Below are 16,833 nucleotides of genomic sequence, written 5' to 3' on the forward strand. Positions count from 1 at the left end.
GTTGGCGCCCCTCGGTTTGCGCTCGTGCTCGGCATGAGCTCGTGCCACTGCTCCCGCATTAGTCGTCGTCTGCTTCCATAGCTGGCTGCATAGCCGCTAATAATTCCAGCGTAGAATTTCACTTCTCTTCCGTTGTCGTAATGGGGAGGCCGCGTTTACGGCGCTATGAGCCATTGCTTAAGGGGGTATGAGCCATTAATTGTCTTACGTGACGGACAGATTTAATTTTTGAAGCAATTTAATTTAGAATAATCGCAAGCGGCAGTGGCGGGCGAATGCTGCTAACCACGCCGCCGAGCAAACTCGAGACATCGAACGCAAGCGACAACGGCGAACTGCAGGCATACCGTCAGTGACGTTCTCTCCATCGTAGCCGAACGTGTGTGTAACCTCATAATTGAGAAATACTTAAATAAACCCCAGGGATTAACCTAGTGATAAATACCGGGGCCGCACGTTTCAACTTCGCTGGTTAACCATCTTCACGGAGTGGTAGGGCCGACGAATTTTTTCATTGTGGACTAAGTGCCATTTTATAACATATATTGTTTATCTTGTCAAAAGCCACTAGTTCCAACTATAGTTAGTCTTTAACAAGGTAAAGATTACCTTTATGAAATGTTTATGCACTTGGGGGGTGGGGGTGTTTCAAACTTGGTTCGACCTCCCAAACATTAAAACAGGGCTCTACAAAAGTAGATAACTGCGTTTCAGCCTTTTTGACAGTGCCCGGCAAAAATTTAGATTAATCGATGAAAAACCCTGCATCGAAAGTGATTAAAGGCTCAAACGATGAACGATTAATCGTTAATTGAATAAAAAATTCATCGAACATCCCTAGTAACGGTGCTAAAATGATCCTAGCTCTCATTTCGCAATATGGGCTGACGATGATTATAACACTGTTTCTAATTCAATGACTTCCTTTTGAACTATGTATGATCATAGTAAACTGAGATCTGCCACATGCTGTACTTGTTAATATTTACATTGCGTGAGATGGTTCTCCCAACAGTTGTGAAATTCCTACTGGTATGGGTAGCGCTTTCGATGACATGGGCAGCAAGGCACACAGATCAACAAACGCAAGCGCTCTAGCGACTGATATTTATAGAAAATTGCAGTCTTCACATATATATATCCTCAAACAGCCACGTGACGCTTCCTATCACACTAACAAATTCAAGAAAATTTCCTTATGCGACAGCACAATCAACTATTCACCAACACATTTCACCCCTTCGCTGATTATGGCTTTCACTTGTATAATTTCCCCCATACATTTACCTTTGTGGTAGCTGATTATGCAGCACTTTGAAAGTAGTGGTGAGTAACCAGTCATAGCATTGTATGGACAGGTTCCCATCACTGTACCATGCAATGTTTTGTTTGTGCTCTCCGACATGGTCATTTCACATTGGCCCATCTGGCCAATGTATTTTCCACCACATGTCAGTGGCATACACTGTAGATCACTCCTTCTGCGCAGGCACGAAAGGGTTCTTGTGCTTTTTCTGACACCCTCTCAGCTTTTCACTGAAAGGCTTAGGGAGCTTACACAGGTAGCTTAGCTTTTCAAGTGCTCAAAAAGCCACCTTCACACTGACCTGACTGGCTACATAAGCGGAATGACTGCCAGCTTCTGTTTTTTTCCTGGTCGTGTTTCTGTCACGAATAAAAGGCACAGGCAACACAGGAAGAAAGAAGCTGGTGGGAGAAGCGCAGGAGCACGAGGGGTGGCGTTCGAAGGCGCCAGGGCGAATGTGTGCCTACGGCCCGGCAGGACGCATCTCCAGCGGTATTCTGGAGACATGCTCTGGCATGAGTTGGAGAGGGGCCAACAGGGCTGAAGTTATGAGCTGCAACTACAGTGCCGTAGCATCACTCTACGAGCCCAGCTAGTTCAGCCTACCTGTCCGTCAACTGACCATGGCTAGGGCCACAGGAACAGACAACTGGTGAAGGCCAGGTGCAAGGCCGACTACGTCTGGTGCCACGCGGGTCCAGCCAGCATGCATGCGTCACTGTCACAGAAGTTGGTACAGCCGGCGCGCCGACGGTCATTGTCACCGAAGCTGGCGTGTACGATCCTGTGAAGCTGCGGAGACCATCGTCCCACGTCACGTTTGGGAACTCCAGCCACGACGATCAAGGACTGTCAGACCCGTTGATGTTTTACTTCCGAACTTATTTGTCTGAATGCTTTGAAAGTAGTTTAGTTTGTTGTGTTTGGGGAGTTAGATAGTATAATCATATGTATCACATGGTTATGTAGAGAATCTTGCACTGTTCCATATTATTTTCTTGTTGGCTTGGTTTTTCGTAGAGTGTCAGATAAATTGCTCTTGCTATGTGGTTGAGGAGTTCTGTCCATTTCTAGACCCCAGAAATTCGTGACAGTTTCGCAGAGATGCCATCCGGGTTCCGCTCTTCATTGTTACAACTTGCAAGTGCATCTTTTGTTCATCTGTGTGCCTTGTCTTCGAAAGTGCAACCCATACCAGTATGCAATTCCAACTCAACCAAGAAACAGCACTCTTCAACTTTCTACAACTGTACTATTAATACTGTCACACTCTATGCTATGCAATCAACAAATGAATAAACTTGAACTTGTTATAGATGGGTCTGAGAAAAATGTTAGGTTTCACCCACGTAAAAACTAAATTACCAGATTGCAAATGATTGTTCACTGTGAATGACCTTTGCAGCCTGTATAAGTTCTATAAAGTAGTATTAGTTTCTGAAACCATAACCCCCTGCATGACAAAATACCAGGTCTTCAAAATTAAGCTTTATGGAATTTTTAAGAATCGCCTGTGGCAGGTAGAATAATTCTTATCATTGAGCTAACGGGTTATTCGAAGAGGCGGACATTAGTAGCACGAGAAATCGAAACACATATTCAACTAACAAAAATGCACTAATTAACTTCTTAGTTAATTACTTTACGACACATATTGCAATTTATGAATTGAAGCCGGTGAGCTTGTCAGGCGTATCCACTTGGAATGAATTTCCCGAATGACACCAGTTTGGAGATATGCGCTATCAAACTCGCCGTAAAAATGCACTGTTGTTCCACTTATTTTTTTTACCAAAATGCTGTTTTACACATTGAAGCACAAAAGTAACTGGAACGCCCATGTATTTCGTCCCACACTTTGAGAAATAATATCTCGAAATTGGTAAGGTATAAAGAACTTTATTGGGTCCTGAAGGTCAACCCTGGGTTGACGCGGGCCGCTTCCACGTTGGGACTGTCAGGCCAAGCTGTTCAGCCACATTGCAGGCCTTCTGGACAGCCCACAATTGGTCGGAGAGTGATTCACTGTGTAGCATTTGCCGTCACCATTCTTGTTCCTTGTCACAGACTGTGAAGACCGCGAGGCACTGCCAAAGCATGTGGTCAAGAGTAATGATGCCATTGCACTTATTACAATTAGTTTGAATTTCCCTCTCCGGATAGATCCTGTTAATAAAATCTGTACTTGAGTATGTCCTTGTCTGTAGCAAACGTAATGTGACCGCTTGGGCTCTGCAAAGCTTACTGTGTGGCAATGGGTATTCCCGTCTGTTTAAGTAATAATGCTTCGTGATTTCGTTACATGTTAATAATCGATGCCTGTGTTCCCCGGGTGAAGTGTAAGTTGCTCGGTCTTGAAGAGCACGGCTAGAAAGTCCTCGTGCTGCTTCATTTGCCACCTCAACGAGGTTTCTCCGAGTTCTGTCCACCACCACCAGATATGCAGGAAACCAGCAGATTTCGATCCTCTCACTGCTGACCTTGTCTAGTAACCTGGTTGCTATCCGTATCACATATCCGTTAGTAAAGTTGCGTATGGCTGTTCTAGAATCGCTGTAAATATGTGTCCACCAATAGGCCCGGATGGCTAAAGCGACTGCTACTTGCTCTGCCACTGTTGGGTAAAGACGGTGGTGGCATCCCGTATGTTACCTTGAGTGTCTACAACTGAGGTATACGCATCCTTATTTTTAACCCAAGCAGCATCAACAAACACTGCCTGCTGCTTATGTTGATCTATGTCCTGAAGGAGTGCCTTTGCCCTTGCCTTCCGTCTCTCGAGGTTATGTGTCGGGTGCATGTTCCTAGGGAACGGGGTCGTCTCAATTGATTCTCGTAGTCTCGCTTACAATTTGGTTAACAAGTCTCCTTTGTTGGTTTGGTTGTTAATTTCTATGCCTATTTCTTCAAGTAACGCCTTCCAAGGTCGTGTCCCCATTCGTCTCTTCTGGTGGGCCACCTGTTGAGCCTCAGCTATCTTTTCTAGTGTGTTATGCAGCCCTAGGAACAATAATCTATCATTGGCCATGCTGATGGGAAGTCCTAGTGTAGTCTTCATAAGTCGTCTGATTAAAGCGTGTCATCCCGGAAATTCCTTTCAAGTGGATACGTCTTGCAAGCTCACCGGCTACAATTCATAAATTGCAATATGTGTCGTAAAGTTATTAACTAAGAAGTTAATTCGTGAATTTTTGTTAATTAGTTAAATATGTGTTTTGATTTCTCGTGCTACTAGTGTCCACTTCATCGAATAACCTAGCTCAATGATAAGAATTATGCTACCTGCCACAGGCGATTTTAAAAATTCCATAAAGCCTAATTTTTAACACCCCCTGACTGAAATTATATGAAAACACCAAGGTGACCTGGTGTAAGAAACAGAGGAGTGAGCACATTTCCAAGCAGAACATGTTGTTGGAGAGGAAACAAAGCATGCATTCTTCGTGGCTTATGCGGGAAGGCCACTGCACTTCACACATCGCTCAAGAGTTGCGCAGCTTCGCCTGGCCGAAGATAAAAAGACAGGCGCGATCAACAACAAATGCGCAGACAAGGTCGAAGGCCAGCACTTGCAGAATGATCCGCTGCATCTGGAAAAGAGCAACAAAGGGGTGGGCAGCCATTTAATAAAAAGACCCGGTGAAATCTCGCTCTTGGCTGAGTTTTATTGCCACAACAGATTGACTGGAAGCCACGGAAGAGTCATTCCCGTATTATTGTATGCAGTACTAACCGAGACCTACCTATGGCAAGGAATAACCCACACAAACTAAATTGCGCAACTTAGCATTAAAATCAAGCACATAGGTTATGACAGACACTTTCACCCATTTAATGTTCAGCACACATAATGAACAGCACAAGAGGGCGACACTGGATCCCCCTGCTGGAGCGAAATGAGGCAGTCGCATCACGCCGCTTGCAGCAGGAAGCGGAAATGCATCTGGGTTATCCCCTTCCATGCAGTACCTGCCATTCAGAATGCAGTACGCTTCCAACAGCACTACGCCCGACGTGCTGAACAACAGATAGGTGAAGATGCCTATCAGAATACGGTTGGCGGCGATAGCTGTGAACGCGGTGTGTGACGACACAGGAGGAGATTTGCTGGCACCAGAATAAGAAACAGTGTGTGTTTTCGCGTGAGACGGGTGGGTGAGTATTGCGGTGAAGTTGCCATGATGGGCGGCTACTGTTTTCAATCGTGCGCACCTCGTGCATTTATTTACATGGGATTGAGCGGCTGGAAAACATATCATACAATCACAGTTTGGCGATGACATTGGTGCTGAACGATCACGTTTTCCAGGAGCATATCACCCGTTAAAAATAAGCACAACTTAGATTGGGTCATATTTTGTGTTTGCAATCCCAATTGTTGGCGCCGGGAAGTCATACGTCACGGGATTGTATTAACGAGATTCTACTGTAAATGTGCCTCATCCAATAAATTATCTACAGCATTCGTGCCATTCACTACCCTTGAATTGTGCACACTGTTATTACAGCACACAGGTAGCAATGATGCTGACATCTTGTGATGCTGCATTCAACCAAAACACACAGATATGACTAACTATGTTACATGCCCACAGCAGCACAATCATAATGGCGGTACTTAGGTGTCCTTGAAAAAAAAACATTTCCAGAGCATTACAGTAGATCACAATATCACACGTCGCTGATCAGTAATGTTCTTCCTAGATACATTGTTACTAGTCGCGAATTCCAAGCTACATCTATGCTAGTATGTCTCAGCGAATCTGAAACCTTTAATGGCTTTTAGTGCAAGGACTCATGATTAAGGAAATGTTTCATGGCATTGGAAAAAAAAGTGCCCAGCACTGCCTCCTGGTCAGCAGAAAATGACAAAACACTCACATCTCCAGGAAACTGGACTATTTCAAACTGCTTGGCCACATCTGGTGCCACGCCAGCCACGAGGGCAACGACTGAAACACCCGATATGAGCAGGCTGTACAGCAGTGGCTTGTTTTCGCTCAGCCTCTCCATGAATGGGTAGCCCTGCAAGATGAACAGAACCCAGATTGCAAACAAAGAACCCGTAAAGGTTGCAAAGCTTCTTGGCCAGTGATTGTGATGCGTTCCTTTAACTATTGAGATAAGCATTGGTTAAACTATGAAAGCATGCCACCCTGAACATTGCACCAGCTCATTCAATTTCACATTTGGGAAATACAACCCAGCTTGTCAGCTGCTAGGCAACAGGGCTTGTGAAAACCTATCTGCAGAAGATGCAGGACAGAACAAACATCTGTTCAACCACAACAGAAGAGGAAAAAGAAATTTGGCTGCACGTGAAAACAAGTGTATGGCTGCCACACCTGCTACTAGTCAGCAAGCAGGCACACGTGTGGAAACCCAATTTCTTAGGGCCGCTACTGGAGGTAAAAATTCCACCCTATGCTGTTTTGCTGTCATGCCAAGGTGCATGAAACACAGTCTACATTCGAGGGAGGCTAAATCCAGTACTTTCAGTTTATTTGATTCACTGCAAAAAATGAAGGCCAAACTTTGCTTTATTGATGCTAGAACTGCATCAATAACAGTTACTGATGCGGTGATAACGCCACAGACTGCAACGTATGGTTTCCTATTTCAGCTATTTTAGCATAGCACAGGTTTTCAAAACTTACTAGGTCTTTGGTCGCCGAACATTCCGAAGACGACTGCTGGGTAAAGACGGTGGTGGCATCCCGTATGTTACCTTGAGTGTCTACAACTGAGGTATACGCATCCTTATTTTTAACCCAAGCAGCATCAACAAACACTGCCTGCTGCTTATGTTGATCTATGTCCTGAAGGAGTGCCTTTGCCCTTGCCTTCCGTCTCTCGAGGTTATGTGTCGGGTGCATGTTCCTAGGGAACGGGGTCCACAAGATTTCTTTCCAAGAAACCCAAATCCTTCAAACAGAGACAAACTGGCGAAAAAGGCTACTACTGGAGTCTTGGCACATTCAGAACACGGCGGGTAATATAAACCGCGTGAAGGGCATTCTTCCTTCTTTGTATGTTCATGGCCTTGCAGACGCGAACCGCTCTAGCTCAGCAACACCAAAACAACTCGCCCCCCCCCCCCCCCCCGGTCCCTCGTCAACGCATTCCCGTGACTAAAGGGCGCCCAGCATCGGTCAACCCAGCCGACCAGCGACGCCGAAGCCCCCCCCCCCCCCCCCCACCCCACCCCCACCACCTATTTTGTCTGTCTAGAACAGGTGCCCTGCCAAGTGTCTCCGCACCTTACGCTCTCTCCCCCTTCCTCTCCTTTGTTACGACGGACCTTTTAAAAACAGCACACCGCCACCTCCGAAGAATACCCCCTGAAGAAGGAGCCGAATTGGTTCCGAAACGTCAGGCTAGTAAATTTCCTTACAGTGCAGTCCACATATAACGATATATCGGTTATAACGATGAGTCGACGTAAGAGTATCAACTTATGCATTGGGGCTATGAGAAAAAAAACCGTATATAACGATATATTATTCACCGCATATCGGATATAACGATTGAAATTTTGCTTCTGGGCAGTGCTTTTCATGCAGAATAATCGTGAAAATTGCGTTCCTACGTTGCCCTTAACCGAGACGGGGCGAAAAGTTTGCCTACGCGAGTTCGTATCTGCCGCCATTACCGCGCAGCGCATCCCGCCCGCGCGCCGATTGCGAAAGCCACGGAGAGCATCGCAAGTTGGTGCAGCGTGCACAAGATGGCGCCAGCTGCTTCACCCCCGCGTCCCCGGCGGTCGCGCGACCAGAGGGCGGAAGAAAGGCGAAGGCAACGCCTCCTCTGGCGAGGGGCGCCTGCACTCCCTGCCGCGCTCTCTCTCTCAACGGAAGCAGCGGCAGGTGCGCCCCTTGAGACGAAACTAATTTTGCAAGAGGGGGGAGAAAGCGATAAGCAAGCGGCGCCTGCGCGGCCTATGCACCGCGGAAGCAGCGGGAGGTGCGCCGTCAAAGCGCAAAGCTGCGTCTCTCGAGACGAAGCTGCAAATTTTGCAAGACTTGAAGTACGAGCTCGCGCAGTGGATGATATGACGATTATGAAAACCGGAGCGCCACGATCATGAAGGCTAGAAGCAGTGTCCATGCCGATCAACGGAAAAGGCGGGCTTCGTGCGCCACGACGAAAACCCCATGGGCGAAACCAACAAGGTGGTGTCCGAACTCTGGGAGCACGTTGCTACTGACGATGAAATAGGTGGTGCTTCGATGGAGGAGCTTCTGAGTGAAAATAGTGCTGCCTCGTTCTGCGAAGAGAACTCCGACGGGGCGATCGTTGTCGCGACAGACGGCGGCGTTGTGCGACGGAGGCGATGACAGCAGCAGCAGTGACAACGAGACTGACAATTGCCCGCCTTTGACACCGACCCCGAGGTTCAACCAAAGTGCAACATCGTCGATCGAGTCGCTCATTGAATTCATGCGCGCTAAATTATAGCCGCCAGTGTTCGCGCAGCAGATGGACGCGATGCACACGGCGGTTGTGACTCCGAAACTTCCGCGAAAGCAAGTGCAGATTTTTATTTCAGCGTGCCTAACGATTGAGACGCTATTTAGAGGTATGAATAAAAGTTTCATTTTTCACGGCCTACTTTCTACAACGTCGATTTTTTATCGCAAGTGTCAGTTTCGGTTTCGGGACTGCAAAGGTATATTCGGCATTTTTTTTTTTTTTCGCAGTCCAGATATAGCGATAGGCTACGTTCACACTCGTGAAGCGGCAAGCGGGCGGAAAGGCTAAAGCGGCCGGATAATCTTTTCCGCGCATGTCCAAGTTGTTCACATTTGTTTTGCTATCGCCGCGGCCACCGCTGCCGCTTTCGCCCACATTTGTCGGCGTGGTGGCGCTCATTAGAGAGTTTTAGAATAGGGGCCCCAAAAGTTTGGGGCCCCAAAGAGCTTTGCGGGAGTTAGCGTTGGGGCATGCAAGAGCGATGAGTTTTAGAATAGGGCTTTGCGTTTGCGAATACCGTCTTGCGCTTGCAGCGCCACTACGGTGTCAAAGAAAAGCTATTATAAATATTAAAATAAACTATACCATTTTATGATAGGAAGAGTAATTTTGACTTTCGTGGTTTTGCGTTTAATTGCAATTAAAGTGTTATTATATTAGCAGCAAGCGATTTATTGCGCCTAATTTTGAGTAACCAACTTGACGTGCCTTCACCAGCCAAGCTAATCCACGTTAGGCCTACGAGCCATGAAATCGACAATCGAATTCAGAATCAGCGGCGTCTAATGAATCAATCTTCATTACAAACGTTAGTTGAGAGAAAGCGATAACCGCAGTCACTTCTCCTAGCTTACTAACTTCACGCGTTACCAAGAATCAAGCCGAGTTTGGTACTCGGAGAGCCGCCGCTTCGATGGGTGCCGCCATGTTCGTTGACGCAAAACTTTTGGGGCTGCTTTTGGGGCTCCCGCTAAATCGGCGAAATAGCGTGCCCAACGCAAAACCCAAACGCAGTTAGCGTCTCGCGCATGCGCAGTGGTGTCGACGCTATTTCTTTGGGGCCCCAAAACGTTTGGGGCCCCTATTCTAAAACTCCCTATTATCGCACCATTTCGAGCGGTACGTTCATTCATTGTCCTACCCGTCATCAAAAGTGTTCATTTCGCGCAACTTTGCGTGTCATCTGCGACCTTCGGTAAATTCCTCGTAGGCGTTCCATAATTCTCCTCATATGGGCACGGTAGCGCTGAGTCAAAGGTTGGTGCCTAGGCGTGATTATAGTTCTTTAATAGCTTTTATTTACAGGTTGTAATAACATTTCATCGTTTCGTATTATTGGCGGCGCCTCCAGTACACCAAAGCTAAAACCTGGGCTGGCCCTTGTGTTGGGGCTCGCCGAAGCCTGCGCGTCCTACGTGAGACCTTTGCTCCCAATCTATTGTCGCGACGAGAAAACCACCGCGCAACGAAAAAAGCGCCCTGCGACTTTTTCAACATACCGCGCCCGTGCGAGGGGAATTGCGGAGCGCCAACGAGGAATCTGCCCAACTTTTTTCTGCCACAGAAGTGGGCGAAGAAATCGTTTTTTATACTTCTGCCTACTTGTTTCCTAGAAATGGACAATAAATAAACGGAAGGAGCGGACACCTCGGAAGCGGTTGTGGTGGGTTCGCCCAGCTTTGCAAAAGCGCGAGAAGTTGGGTCACCCCAAGGCTTCGTTGCTGCACCTCCGGTTGCACGACGTTGAATACTATCGCGAGTATTGCTGACAGTACGTTTTAGTACCACTCTTGTCGTAGAGAAGTGGTGGATCTAGATCGCGTCGAGCACCATCGCAGCCTACACTTTTGGTGCCATGTACAATTTTACGACCGGATGTTTACATGCTAGTGGAGCTTCCGGTCGAGCGGAACGACTTTCCGCCGCGATTCCGCCTCGCCATGGCGAAAAAATCGGTCCGAGACCGATTTTGCTTTCCGCCTGGTTTTCCGCCCGCTTCGCCGCCTAGGCGGGCGGATTTTTAGAAGTTTTTGCCGCTTCCGCCTGCTTCGAGACCAAGTGTGAACGTAGCCATAATCGGTTATAACGATCGGATTTCTCGTTTTTCTCGATATCGTTATAAGTGGACTGCACTGTATTTGGTTGAAGTCAATCATTAAGTCTTAATCTTAGTCAATCTCTAAGAACTGCGAGGCTTTTCTTTCGTGGAACCCGTATGGGTTTCCTTTGTAGCAATTGCTACGATTGGGTGGATGTCTCATTTTCCCTTTAATTACTTCTCTCCACCTAGCGGGCTTCCGCTGAACTATTACGCCATTAGATGTTCAATTAGAAATCTACCATTCAGTATTCGCACACCTCTAGTTTCGCGCGTGTCGACATATAATGCTGACACTGCTGGCTGCCACCTCGGACGATGCCACAAATGCTGCCGTGCTTGTGCCTACGTTCTGCATAGCAGCGACAACATCCAGAGATTCGTCTGTGCAGGTGACGATGCCGTAGGTGACCTGTTTAAGAATGTATAGGTATAGAACTCATGATTTTACTGTAAACATAAGCAAGGAATTTAAATATCTAGGTGTCTTTCTTACTTCTGACTTTAGATGGAACAAGCATGTTAACTAAAAATATAAATAAGGCAGCATCAGTTTAGGCATTCTTGTGGTACAATTTTAGTCATTTACCGATTAACTTAAAAACGCAGCTGTATTTCAGTCATGTATCTTCAATACTTGAATATGGATGGGTTTGTTGGGACCTGCACACATCTGAGCTTATTAATAATTCAGAAAAAATCCAGAATAGGGCAGTTAGATTTGTTCTTGGTAAATATAGCCGGCAGCTTAACATAACAGAAAGCAAACATAAATTTAAATGGCAAGAGCTGAAGGATCGTAGAAGGCATATCAGACTAAAATGTTCCCTCGTATACTTCTTATTTTAAAACAGGTATAAACCGCGAACAATATATCCAGGCACCACACTACATATCTAAGCGACTGGACCACTGTCTGAAGGTCAAGGAATTTTCTTATAGGGGTGACGTCTTCCGTTATTTCCTTTTTGTTAGAACTGTTCGAGATTGGAACAGTTTGCCATCGAGCATTGTATACATCACCGAAAATGATGCTTTTTTTCCATGCATTGAAATAATTTCTTCATGTATTTAGTTAAGTTTGTAACCTCCCTGCTGCAATGCCTAATGCAGGTAACTAATAAATAAATAAAATACATAAATATTATGTTTGAATGCAAGGAGCATTGTCAATAAAACCAAAAAATTTGAAGAAATAGTGCCGGCATAATAGTGCTGGCATAATTGTGATCACCAAAAGTTGGTTGCATTCTCACATTCACAGTTCAGAAGTGCTTCCCTATTCCTATTCTCTCGTTCGTTTCAACAGCGATAGCCGGGGAAGGTGCATTGCTATTAACGAATGCCTATCATACTAAAAAGACGAAGGAATTCCCAATCAAGAGAGCGTGAGGTGGAGTATCACTATCAATGGAACGTCAGTGTTCATTGGCGGCATATACCGACGACCAAATGCACCAACTGACTATCTTGCTGAATTGCACGACTTTCTGTGCAGTAAAATTAACGAGCAAACTAAGCTTGTCTTAGTGGGAGACTTCAACTTAAAGGGGATTGACTGGGGAAATCTAACAATCGGTAGCAATGAGCACAGCAGTCGCGAAATGCTTCTGAATCTATGTTAAGTTTTTCTTTAACCCAGCTTGTTAGGGAATTAATGCATATACAAGGGCAAGCAAGCTCCATTCTTGATCTTGCTTTCGTTTCCAAGACACTTAACCCTGTATCAGTATCAAAAATGGAATCTTGGACCATAAAATGTTTTTACTTACTTTTGATAACTTCAGTTTCAGTCCCAACCAAATCACCAGTATATCTCGCATATCTGTCAAGGTTTACAGCAGGGCTGACGATGTCATTGTTAATGATTACATTGAAATAATGCTAGATAGTCTTTTACAGATGGAATTTGAAAACGGGAATGACTTATGGTTGAAGCTAAAAAAAAAAAATAGTAGCATACTGTGAAGAAAAATTTATCCCAACAATAAAAAAGTGAGTAAATAGGAAGACACCTCGCATTACATGCAGCATTATCAACCTCAAAAGAAGGTTACAAAGAATGTGTAAAAAGAAAACCAACATCGATGTTATAAAAGCTTTCACAAATGCTAGGAGCAGAAATTTCTTTTGCAAGAAGGAATTTCTTCACAAACACGTTGACCAATTTTATGTCACACGAGCCAGGAAATTTCTGGCGTTATCTGGTAAAACCGGGGGCCTCGATCGACCAAATGGAAATAGACGGAGCTGTTACAGATGACGCAAACTGTATTGCGAACGCCTTTAATCACTATCAATTTCAATTCAATTTATTTTGCGAGAGATGCATACAAAAACGGCTGACAAAAGCATCTGGGCCCTTAGCAATTTGCTAGTTCAGGCCCATGCAATAAGTACACAAAATCAAAGCACCCAGGCGCCAGTAATAAAACATGAATATAATGTTTGAACTTTTACATGCATAAAAGATGGGTTACATGAAAATAATAAAATGAAATGAAAGATAGATTACATGAAAATAACAGTCAACAGAAATAATCATAATCATATAAGTGACCACTAAATAAAAAATCAAACCGAATCGGTGTTTTCCCTTTTTTTTCAACATCCGCAAAAGTACATACAATAGCAGGAGTAGAAAAATGCTAGTACACTGTATTTCAAGAACAAGATAGCACACTATTTTCATAGCACTAGAATTCGGCAAGAAATTGAAAATTGTTTTTAGCAATAATGTCCTTCAGTGAGCGAGAAAAATTGGGGCTTCTTTTTATCTCTACTGGGAGAGCATTCCATATCTTTGTGCCTGTATAAGCTAACAGTCGCTTACTGTATAAGTTGTTAACAGCTGGTATGCTGAAATTATGGTTATCTTCTTGTGTGTCTCTTGGGGGGGATAAAGATGGTGGAGGGAAGCGGGTTATTACTCGACAAAATTGTATGCATAGCACGTGCTGTTTGATAGTCACGTGCAACGATAAAGGGCATAGTTCCTGTAGTTCGTGAAACAGTGGTGCAGTATGGTCTCTGCAGTTTGAAAAGGTTAAAATGCGCAGGGCACGTTTTTGCAAAGTGATGAGTGATGCTAGATATGAAGAATACGTATATCCCCATGATTCTACACAGTATGTAAGATGACAATGAAAAATTGCAAAGTATAACATTCTCAGTGTACTTAAGAGTGCTGACGTGCCTGATTGAGCACAAAGCATGCATGTGTTAGTTTCTTGCAGACGTTACTGATATGCTCCTTAAAGTGCAATGAGGAATCTAGCGTGATGCCAAGGTATCGGCATGCGTCCACCTGGACGATTTCTTTGTTATCGATTTTCAAAGTTACTGAATGTTTATTTTTGTTGCCCGAGGATGCAAATACTACGTAATAAGTTTTAGTGCAGTTTAGTGTCAGTTTATTTGCAGTGAACCATTTAGATATATTATTTAGTTCTTCATTAGCGGCTTCTTCTATTTCATCATTATCTTTACCGGAAATTAGTACAGCTGTGTCATCAGCGTATATAACGGCATCACCATCATGCAGGCAGTTGGGGAGGTCATTTATGTATAAGGAAAATAATAGGGGGCCTAATACCGATCCTTGTGGTACCCCATGCGAGATTTGCAAGAAATCGGAAGTGTCTGCTTCTATATGCACTCTCTGCTGTCGGTTTGTGAGATAGCTTCGAAAAAAGTTTAACGCTATGTCACGAAAACCATAGCAAGCTAGTTTCATTAGTAAAAGTTCATGGTCAACCGTATCAAATGCTTTTTTTAAGTCTAAAAATATGCCAATAACTGTTTCTTTGTTATGCAAAGCGTTATATATCGTATTTACAACAGACGTAACAGCTGTGCTTGTTGATCTGCTCGGCCAGAATCCGTGCTGGTTAGGTACTAAGATGTTATATTTTAATAAAAAGCTGAGCATTCGTTTTGCTATGAGCTTCTCAAATAGTGTATTGATTGTAGATAGAACCGATATAGGCCGGTAATTTTCTAGGAGATCAGGATTTCCGCCTTTGAACACGGGAGACACCCTTGCCTTTTTAAGGATATCAGGGTACGTGCCAGAGTGATAAGCGGCGTTGAATATGTTCTCTAAAAATGGACAAAGTATGTCTATATTTGATTTTAGAAACTTTACCGTAACAGCATCACAACCGGCTGCTTTACCAGAGGGCAATGAGAGCACTAAAGACCTAATTACCGTAGCTATTATGTCAAAGAATACAAATGAATGCACAATACTAGGAGGCAATCTAAAATGATTAACCTGGGGGATTTGTTGGGCAAGGTTACGGCCAATATGAACAAAATATTCATTAAAATCATTTGCCAGCTTTCGTTTTGAATATTCATACAGGGAATAATCTGGGAGCTTCGGTGGGTGCATTTTCCCCTTGATGACTGAGTTAATTGTCTGCCATAGCTTTCTCGAGTTTCGTTGGTTATCCAAAATAAGTTGATCGTAGTATGCTTTTTTGCTGCGGCGTAACACTGCTACTAGCTTGTTTCTGAAAAACTTGTATTGGTTTCGATAAAAGCAGTTTGCTTTGTTTTGCTTCTGCTTTTTGTACCAGTAATCTTTTTTACTAGAAAGTTCTAAAATGTTTCGTGTTACCCATGGCTGAACCAGATGCTCAAAATGTTTTGTACAGGAGGGCGTGGTTATTATAGACTGCGAAAGCACACTGTCAAAGCAAGCATACTTATTGTTGACTTCACTGTCACGTATAATCATATCTCCAACAGCAGTGAGGTTGTCGCGTAGCAAGTTGCTGTCAAAACGGATAATCGAGCGACATGCAGGTTTCGGTACACTAGATAAGAAGGAGGCCAACAGAAAAATAGGAAAATGATCGGTTATATCGGTATCTATTACTCCCGAAATTGTATCGTCTGGGTTAAAATTGCACAAGTTATGGTCAATAAGCGTGGAAGAATTGCTGTTAACGCGTGTAGGGTGTGTGATGACATTAGAAAAGCCAAAAGAACCAATCAGTGTTTTATAAGCGTCATTAGTGCTTCCAAGCAAATCTAAGTTAATGTCACCGCATACAATAGAATTCTTATTCTTTAGCGATAAGTGTTCAAGAACGGTTTCCAAGCAATCAAGAAATGAGTTTATGTTAGAGCCGGGAGGCCGATATATTACTCCTATATTTATTCCATTGGCTAGTTCAATAAATAACATGTCATGTTCCTGCTGCATCTGATCGATCACTGGGGAAAAAATTTTATATTGAAGTTCTTTTTTTATGTATAACAAAACGCCCCCTCCTCTATGTTTGCCAGGGCGAGGAACTGAGACTACGTTATATCCAGTTATGTTGATAAGTTCATTTGGTTTTAGCCACGTTTCTGTTAAAGCGATTACATCAAAATGAAATTTATGTTGAGTCAATAATAAACACAGGCTATTTATATTTCTATTAATGCTACGAATGTTGCAATGTAGCAGCTTAAAGTTATGCGTCGGTGTGTGAAAGTTATTTATTTCTTGTATTGAGAACATCTGAAGGTTTATTTTCTGGTTAAAGTTTATACAATTTCCAGTCTGTGTTCGCCCGTGCTTCTGCCTCAGAATTCAGTCAAGTGGAATACCATTTCCGCATGCCTGACCTTGTCATAACTGAGTGTGGCATTCTTAGCTTATTGCTACAGCTTGATGAAAAGAAATCGCCCGGGCCCAACGAATTGCCAAATGCTTTTCTAAAGCGATATGCACAACAACTGTTTCCACTTCTTCACAAAATTTTCTCCTTATCCATAGAAACAGCATCCGTGCCCGCTGCCTGGCTTATGGTTGACTTATGGGAATAGGCTCCTAGTAAGCATGTATAGGCCTATATTACTAACCAGCTGTTGCTGCAAGTAAATGGAGCATATAATTAACGAAGTAGTCATAACCTACCTGGAAAGGAACAAACCTTTATATGTAAAACAGCACAGC

The 16,833-nt window shown here is 44.1% G+C and overlaps 1 protein-coding gene across 1 annotated transcript in view; it reads right to left on the minus strand.

Annotated features, from left to right (window-relative positions):
* Positions 1–4,718: 4,718 nt before the first annotated feature.
* The window catches only part of LOC119447187 (endoplasmic reticulum transmembrane helix translocase), a 265,907-nt gene continuing 253,792 nt past the window's right edge, over positions 4,719–16,833 (minus strand). The window contains exons 23-24 of the mRNA XM_049663732.1: positions 6,188–6,331; positions 4,719–4,896 (exon numbers count right to left, since the gene is read on the minus strand). Of these exons, the coding sequence (XP_049519689.1) occupies positions 4,789–4,896; positions 6,188–6,331 (252 nt within the window). The 3' untranslated portion in view covers positions 4,719–4,788. The remainder of the gene's footprint in view (positions 4,897–6,187; positions 6,332–16,833) is intronic.

Source organism: Dermacentor silvarum, chromosome 1 (genome assembly GCF_013339745.2).
Source record: "Dermacentor silvarum isolate Dsil-2018 chromosome 1, BIME_Dsil_1.4, whole genome shotgun sequence".
NCBI lineage: Eukaryota > Metazoa > Arthropoda > Arachnida > Ixodida > Ixodidae > Dermacentor > Dermacentor silvarum.